Source organism: Ctenocephalides felis, unplaced genomic scaffold, assembly GCF_003426905.1.
Source record: "Ctenocephalides felis isolate EL2017-DRISC unplaced genomic scaffold, ASM342690v1 CF-g0.4_SCAFFOLD_01492, whole genome shotgun sequence".
NCBI lineage: Eukaryota > Metazoa > Arthropoda > Insecta > Siphonaptera > Pulicidae > Ctenocephalides > Ctenocephalides felis.
The window spans coordinates 56,242,819-56,252,818 of NW_020537646.1; the positions used below are offsets into that span (position 1 = coordinate 56,242,819).

Below are 10,000 nucleotides of genomic sequence, written 5' to 3' on the forward strand. Positions count from 1 at the left end.
GTTTATGAAAAAATATTCAAAACTTAACTCTAAATATGCTAATGTTTTAACAAAAAAAATATTCTAATTCGATGTAAAAATGAATGGATTATACCTAATTTTATTTCTAATATTAAACACAACAATTCTTATACAACACTTCAACATCTATAAAATTGAACGACAAATTAATTACCTGAAAATGTCCTGTTTGAATCTAGAAATAAAAAATACTTTTATCTACATAAATTACTTGAAATCACAACTGGATAACATAATCAATACACTTTCCAATACTTTGAACAAAGACCTCTTAAATCAATTTTTAGCTTTTGAAAACTATAAATTTAACAAACATTTTAATACTACTAAGAAAAACATATTAAAAAAACTAAAACTTTAATTCAAAAAGAGATGACAACTATCCCTTCAAATCTCTAAAGCTTGTACAGATAAGTGGTTAGTTAAAAACTGATATTTACATTCCAGAAAATGTTAAATATATTCTAGCATTAGGTCCAAAATTGCATACTTCCTCAGAAATACAGTAAAACAGATTTCATAAAAATTCTAAGTAATATTGAATACAACATTAGAAACATGTGAAACAAACAAACAGAATAACATTAGATCAAAACTATGTGACAGACTGGTAAAACATATAAAGAAAGTAATAATAAATTTCAAAACTTTCATTTAAAGAAACTCCACAAAGACATTTTAGAAACTAAAGCTTTCATTAAATCTAATAAATATTATAGTTTGCCCAGCCGATAAGGGTAATATCACAGTCATTCTTGACAAAGAATTTACAACAATTCCGTCCTTAACCTACTTAAAGATGAACAAAACATATAATATTTTAACAGAAGATCCCACACCAACGTTTTTCTAGAATAGCTTTTAAATTAATCAATGATCTGAAAAACAAAAACTAATTTCTGAGAATTTTGCTTTTAACCTAAAAATACACACCCCTATCTCCCCTAAGATGTACTGTCTTCCAAAAATACACAAACCTGAATGCTCTTTCAGACCGATTGTCTCCTACATTGGCTCTCCTTTTTACAATATTTCGAAACTCATTTCTGATGTCCTAAAAAATGTTACAATCAATTCTCCCTATTATGTTAAGAATTCGTACCAATTTGTGAATTTAATTAATAACCGCAACATCCCTGAAAATCACTTATTTCTAAGCTTAGATGTGGTCAACCTTTTTACATGTGTCCCACATGAATTAATCCTAAACTCAATCGATAAACGTTGGCACACAATTTGTAACTTTACTGACTTTCCGAAAACAGTCTTCACTCATATTATCAACACTATTTTAAATTACTCCTATTTCCATTGCCAAGACAACTTTTATTCTCAAATTAAAGGCGCAGCTATGGGATGTCCCTTATCTCCCGGAATCATCGACTTAGTTTTACAAACACTAGAAATTTCCGTTTTCTCAACTTTAAAATTTCAAATTAACTTTTATATTAGATATGTAGATGACACTTTTTTTATCATTAACAAAAATCATATAAACACAGTACTAGATCTCTTCAATAATTTTAACAATAATATAATTTTCACACATGAACTACAAAATAACAACAGACTTAATTTCTTGGATGTATCCGTTTACAACACTAATAACTTTATTCGAACAAATTGGTATAGAAAAACGACATGGTCGGGTAGATACTTACACTATTCCTCATACTGTCCCAGAAACTATAAGATAAACACTATTATTTCCCTTACAGACCATGCTATTTTGTTGTCTCACCAAACTTTCCATCCACAAAATTTATCCCTAGTAAAAATAACTCTAAATGAAAATGGTTACCCAAAAATCTCATTCATTCAGTTATTCAAAAAAGACGAACTTTCTTAAAAACACAATTAATTCTCCCAATACCAGTACTAACATCAAAAACACCAATCTTATTTACTGCAGCATACCATACGTTGAAGATTTATATTATTATTTTGCCAAATTTTGTTAGAAGAAAACATTTTAGTATCAGGCTCATCCTTACACTCCTTCAACCAATTCTTTACGAACATTAAATCCCCCACCCCATCCAATCTCAATACTAATGTAGTATATTCTGTTTCTTGTAATGACTGTGCTTTTCAATATATTGGACAAACCTCCCAATATGTACACAAGAGAATGAGACAACATGAACTAAGTGTGGTCCACCATAAACAAAAAAATTCCAAAAGTACCCTAGTACAACACTCTATAGAAAACGCCCATTCATTTAATTTCACTCCAAAGATTTTATATCACGAAAATTGCATCTTTAGAAGGTTATTCGCGGAGAGTTGTCTCATCCTCATAAATGTTTCTAACAGTGTCAACATTAGATCAGATCACAACCTATTACATGATTCATATTTAAATTTTTTACACTTTTTGACAAACAATTAATATCGACTTCCTTTTAAGATCAACAATTTAAGTATTCACACCCTGACATATAAAAACACACACATACAATCTCACATCTCTCGTTCAAGTGTTTACACGTGTTACAAAGGGCACACCAGTTTCATTTAGTTAATTTTCGAAAACCAATCGAACAACATCCAGAGAACAATATTATTTGTGTTTTCAAATAATAATTTTAAAAAAGACAAATTTTTTAGTAATTTTGTATTTACAAAATCTAATTATTCGGTGGAAAATTAACTCACAAAATCATTTTTGTTAAAAAAGCTTGTTTAGTGAAAAAGTACTAACAAATATTCAAACATACAGGTAATTCAACTTTGTCATTAACCTTTTCTTAAAAAATTTCCATAACTTTCAAAAAAATTTTCTATTATGTTTAATATCCTGTTTTGATAATCCACTCATTTATTTTTATCATTTTTATTTTGAACATATTATCATATTTCTGTACATTATTATATTTTTTACAATTTAATTCATTATTTAAGAAAAATCTATTTTCTTTTCCTAAACATATTGTTTGCAAAAATCTCATCAAGATCATGTTTCTTGACAGATGTCCTGAAGATGGAACGTACCTAGTTCCGAAACGTCGACAATAAACAAATAATTAAATAAAGAAATTGTTTTTTTTAAAAACTTTTCTTGTTTTTTATTTTGTATTATTTTTGGATTCTTGTTCGAAACTCTACAAAATATACACAAATCCAAGACTCTACCATTCAATATATATATATATATATATATATATATACACACACATATATATATATATATATATATATATATATGCATTTTTGAAATGTCAATATGTAGCCAAATAGTCCAAATGAAAAGCAATAAATAATTCAACTAATTATTATGTACGTTTCGATACTGTAGGTGTGTGATCATTCAGCAAGTTTACCTGTTTAATTCAGAAAAAAAACACACAAACTTAAGGGGAACAACTAGTGTAACCGCCTAAAAAAAGGTGATTTTTGAGAATTTATATTAAAAAAAACTATTTTATCAATCATTTCAAAATTTTAGGAATATATTTATACATGTTTTAAGAATACATGGTAAAATATTTGAAGAAAAAAATTAAATATTTTTTAAGTTATCGTCGATCTCCAACGGCCCTTAACTGCTGCAGTGATTCTGGCCTTCTACGTAGATGAAATAAAAAAAAAAAATTCTCGTTAAACTAGATAATATTGTCTATAAAATGAACTACGATGAAAAAAATAAATCAAAAATTGACAAAATGGCGGCGTTTTAAAAAAAAAGTCGAATTTTACCCAAAATTTTAGTCGTTTTTCGGCTGCCAAAATTCGATTTTTGATCCGATCAAAAAATCGATAGTTCAATTTACGGAGAACAATATAAAGAACGTGTAAAAAAATTTGATAGTGATCGGATCATTCGTTTTAGAGTAATCACTGTAGCAAATTCGGAAAATGCTGTTTCGAGAAAAACGCGTTTAAAGATAAAATGATCGTTGTACTCGTACTCGTAAAAATATTACTATATATATATATATATATATATATATATATATATATTTTTAAATGGCTGTAACTCAAAAACTATTTGAGATATCGATTTGGAATTTTTATATATTATTTTTAAAGGTGTAATCTACCAAAATATGAGAAAAAACAAAAATCGATTTTTTCGAAATTTCACACTAGTTGTGCCCCTTAAATACAAAACTGAACTAGTGGGGTGGGTGGCAAATTGCTGGAACTTCCCGTACCGTAACGAAATGTTCGAGGAATATTGAATGTTTTCAAATAGATTATTATAAATATTGTAACATTGTCTTATATTTATAAGAATTATATAAACTGAATTGCAGAGTTGAAATTATTTGTTTAAAGTATATTAGAACTATAGTCGGAATTAAAAATAAAATCTGAATTATTTTCGATATACAAAAAATTAAAAAAAAAAAAAAAAAAAAAAAAAAAAAAAAAAAAAAATGGTACAAATTTTTTTTTCCAAAATCAATTATTTTGTTAAGACAAGCAGAAAGTTCTTTGAATCAATTGAATCGGACGCTTAGTTCTCTCAAAAACTGCCATTTTTTGTACATTTAGCTCTGTATCTCCGAAATGACCGGGCCTGCCTTTGCAAAAAACTAATAACCCCTTCTCCCAATCATTACTAATTGAATGTTCTTTAGATCATTCAAATCGGATGCTCCGTTCTCTCAAAAACTCGATTTCTATTTTCTGAACTCTTTACTCCTTATCTCCGTAACTGCTGGACCTGCCTTTGCCAAAAACTAATCAGCTCTTCTCCTTATCAATAGGAATCGAATGTTTTTTAAACCATGCAAATCGGTTCATCCGTACGCCCGAAAACGTGGGCGAAAATTTGTATCCATACATACATACACACACACACACACACACACACACACATCCATTTTTTCTGAAGTATGCCAAAATGTTCAGAAACCTTCAAAACGTCGAGAAATGTAAAAATTTTCAATTCCGATTTTCGGCCCAATACAATAACTTACCCTACGGGAAGTTAAAAAATAATATCTGAAAAATCTAAAACTTTGAATAAAATAAAATTGTTAATAAATAATAATATAATAAAGTTATGTAGTTAGTAACAAGATTACCAAAATGCAAAAAATGCATTTTTTTAAATGATATATTTGAATATAACAATTAACTCAAATAGCGAAATAGAAATAATTACAAAAATTGGATTTTGTAATATTTTTTATGCAATTAATATTATTAAACTTTGAAATACCAAAATATTTAAGATATTGGTCTATAATTGGTCATAGGCTATTAAAACATGCAAAAAATAAATACTTACTTCGATGCCTTCCTTCGAAGTAACAAAAGGATCATGTAAATAGAGGCAGTACATAGGATAGAAGTAAAGATCAATCAGTGATAGATTATTGAAGAAATTAATGAAGTGAATAGTTAATGATGCTCCTGGAAACGGGGTTTAGTTTAAAGAAAAATAAAAATAAATAATATATTTAATAATAAAACTGAAATTCATGCAAATGATATATATATATATATATATATATATATATATATATATATATATATATATATATATATATATATATATATATATATATATATATATATATATGTAATATCTTTGTAGCCCAACCGTCGAATTAAAAAAAGATTAAATAACAAAATTATTTATTCCATTATACCTTTCGACACTTGATGTGTGTCATCAAGAAAAACGCACATATTCCCCTCCAATATGTGCTCCTCATATTTCTCGTTTGTTAATATAATAGTATTTTATTATTTTACACAAATTTAGTGTGCAATCAATTTTATATCATAATTAATGTTTTCTGTTATTTTTCCTGGTTTGATTACTGAATCATGACACACATCAAGTGTCGAAACGTTTAATGAAATAAATAATTTTGTTATTTAATCTTTTTTTAATTCGACGGTTGGGCTGCAAAAATATTACAAATATGTATCAACGTCGACAACACTATCATCATATATATATATATATATATATATATATATATATATATATATATATATATATATATATATATATATATATATATATATATATATAAAGCGAGAGGTTTTTCTTCAGATGGTGAAATAATATAATAAAATTGTTTCTTGGGCATCCATCCAGTAATTAAAAAACAGTTTTAATGAAAAATGTTTTTATTTAGAGAACATACGTTTCGGGTCTTGATTTGACCCATCTTCAGTGCTACAATTAAATAATTCAGGGTTACAAATTAAAACAATATAAAAAATACATAATTAACAGATAAAAATACGTAAAACAATGTATACGAGAAGTATATATGATAAACAAACATAAAATAAACAAATGTAAAGAAACTCACCATACAAATAAACTTTGAAAAATAACACAAAAACACACAAAATTGCACGAAAAAAATAAATATGAAATAAAAAATTGATAAAACGTCGAGTTATGAAAATTTAAAAAAATGTATCGTCATTGGATGAGAGAACGGGATAGAGAGAATTTTAGTGGTTTCATATTACGAAGATTTTCTCAGCGATCATGCGCAGTAGGACTATAGAAAAAATATACTATAATCCATAATCCATGATCCATAATCAACGGTTAAACATAATATGTGGATCAAAATGAAAACTAGTGGGGTGGGTGGCATCGTGCCTTAAGGCAAATTGCTGGAACTTCCCGTACCGTAACGAAATGTTCGAGGAATACTGAATGTTTTCAACTAAATTATTATAAATATTGTAACATTGTCTAATATTTATAAGTATTATATAAATTGAATTGCAAAGTTGAAACTATTTGTATACTAGAACTATAGTCAAAATTAAAAATAAAATCTGAATTATTTACGATATACAAAAAAAAAAAAAAATGAAACAAAAAATTTTTTTTCCAAAATCAATTATTTTGTTAAGACAAGCAGAAAGTTCTTTGAATCATTCAAATCGGACGCTTAGTTCTCTCAAAAACTGCCATTTCTTACATATTTAGCTCCGTATCTTCGAAATGGCTGGGCCTACCTTTGCCAAAAACTAATAAACACTTCTCCCAATCATTACTAATTGAATGTTTTTTAGATCATTCAAATCGGAACTCTGTTCTCTCAAAAAGTCGATTTTTATTTTCTGCACTCTTTGATCCGTATCCCCAAAACGGCTGGACCTGTCTTTGCCAAAAACTAATCAGCTCTTTTCTCTATCGGTAGGAATCGAATGTTTTTTGAACCATTCAAATCGGTTGATCCGTGCGCCCGAAAACGTGACTGGAAATTTGTATCCATACATACACACACACACACACATCCATTTTTTCTGAGGTATGCCAAAATGTTCAGAAACCTTCAAAACGTCGAGAAATGTAAAAATTTTCAATTTCGATTTTCGGCCCATTACCATTAAAAATATAGAAACATAATAAAACCATGATAGACAATGTAAAAATGAAAAAATATGTGATGAAGAGAAATTTATTAAGAAAAAGAATAGATATTAACAGAAAAACGATAATAGTTATGGAAACGAAAATAGTTATATAAAAATTATAACATAACATATATATGTATATATGTACGCAAAACAATAAATGTATATATGCAAACACGTACACATACATATATATGCAAACACATGCACACATATAAATATACAACATATATGTAAACACACACACACACATATATATATATATATATATATATATATATATATATATATATATTGAATAGTCTTGAATTTGATGTTGATATATATGTTTAATTTGAGTTTAATATTCGGGCGTAACATCAATAAAAATAGTATGAGTTTTTTTTTTTTAATTTATTTATTTAAAATCCATACGTTTCGGCTAGCATCTTAGCCATCATTCAGTGGTAATCAAGTTAACTATAAAAATTGAAACTAAATAAATTATATGAAAGGAAATTTCATGGAAAAACAATAATAATAATAACAGTAATAAAACACTTACAATTTTGTATCCTAATATAGCATATGAAACCATTATTAATCCATGGTATGAGCATGTGCACATTGATAAGATATATATTTTTAACACAAACATCACAAATGGTAAAACACACTAATAATCATGATAACTTAACAAGTTGTCGAAACTATGTATTTACTCTTTGGAGTTTAGGATAGAAATGTCACATCTTTCTCAAAGCAGTTTTTAGCATGTATGTGTTGATATTTTTTGGAAAATTTAAAAGGCGATGGGATTTTGTTATTTTTTAAGAAATTTTGATACGCTATTAAGAAACCACGTGTTCGCTTCGTTCAGGGCCATATTGTCAAAGCGTTTGTTTATCACTCTGTCGTTATGTAATTGTAAAAACAACCCCTCAGCGAATCTTCTTTTAATTGTATTCTCTTCAAAATGTAAAATTTTAGGGTTAAAAAATCGATATTATGATTTAAATTTTTAATATGCTCAGTTAACATTGTTTTAAATTGCTTGGGATTTTTTGAATTATTTTTGTGTTGATTAAGGCGTTTACTCAGGTTTTGGCTAGTTTCTCCAATATAAAATAGTTCGCAATTAGAGCAATTAATTTGATATACCAAATTCCTGAGGCGGTCAAAATTGAACTTAGATTTCATTTGTGTAAAAATTGAACTAAGGGTTGCATCACAATTACATACCAACAGAATGCCACACTGTTGAAATAGTTTTTTCCACGAGAAATATAAATCTTTTACGTGCGGTAGGCAAATGACACCAGTATATGATTCTAAGTCTAAGCGGTTTTTATGGTCTGTGAGGTCTTTTTGTTTTCCGTCTACAATCATTACTTATATTCCGGAAGAAGACATTAACATATTTACTGATAATTTTAACAATTTTAATAAAAAACTACAGTTTACCGTAGAATTAGAGACAATGAATTCGATTAGCTTTCTAGACATCAGACTAATACGTACAAATGACCACCGACTAATTACTAACTGGTACCAGAAACCAGCTAGCTCCGGACGATACATAAATTACCACTCATACCACCCTCTTAAAATGAAAATAGCGACAATAATAAATTTAACAGACCACGCCATATTACTATCTGACAAAAACTTCTGGGACACGAACATTGACCTGGTTATAAACACACTGAAAAACAACTCATATCCTACGAACATAATCAACTCGGTCATAAATAACAGACGCAGTTACATTTTTAACAAACAAAAAGACCTCACAGACCATAAAAACCGCTTAGACTTAGAATCATATACTGGTGTCATTTGCCTACCGTACGTAAAAGATTTATATTTCTCGTGGAAAAAACTATTTCAACAGTGTGGCATTCTGTTGGTATGTAATTGTGATGCAACCCTTAGTTCAATTTTTACACAAATGAAATCTAAGTTCAATTTTGACCGCCTCAGGAAATTGGTATATCAAATTAATTGCTCTAATTGCGAACTCTTTTATATTGGAGAAACTAGCCAAAACCTGAGTAAACGCCTTAATCAACACAAAAATAATTCAAAAAATCCCAAGCAATTTAAAACAATGTTAACTGAGCATATTAAAAATTTAAATCATAATATCGATTTTTTTAACCCTAAAATTTTACATTTTGAAGAGAATACAATTAAAAGAAGATTCGCTGAGGGGTTGTTTTTACAATTACATCACGACAGAGTGATAAACAAACGCTTTTACAATACGGCCTTGAACGAAGCAAACACGTGGTTTCTTAATAGCGTGTCAAAATTCCTTAAAAAATAACAAAATCCCATCGCCTTTTAAATTTTCCAAAAAATATCAACACATGCTAAAAACTGCTTTGAGAAAGATGTGACATTTCTATCCTAAACTCCGAAGAGTAAATACACAGTTTTGACAACTTGTTAAGTTATCATGATTATTAGTGTGTTTTACCATTTGTGATGTTTGTGTTAAAAAATATATATCTTATCAATGTGCACATACTCATACCATGGATTAATAATGGTTTCATATGCTATATTAGGATACAAAATTGTAAGTGTTTTATTACTATTATTATTATTATTGTTTTTCCAAGAAATTTCCTTTCATATAATT

The 10,000-nt window shown here is 27.8% G+C and overlaps 1 protein-coding gene across 1 annotated transcript in view; it reads right to left on the reverse strand.

Moving 5' to 3' along the window:
* The window catches only part of LOC113371423 (calbindin-32), a 318,213-nt gene that overhangs the window by 130,120 nt on the left and 178,093 nt on the right, over positions 1 to 10,000 (reverse strand). Inside the window, exon 9 of the mRNA XM_026612052.1 lies at positions 5,264 to 5,275. Coding sequence (XP_026467837.1) covers positions 5,264 to 5,275 — 12 coding nt within the window. The remainder of the gene's footprint in view (positions 1 to 5,263; positions 5,276 to 10,000) is intronic.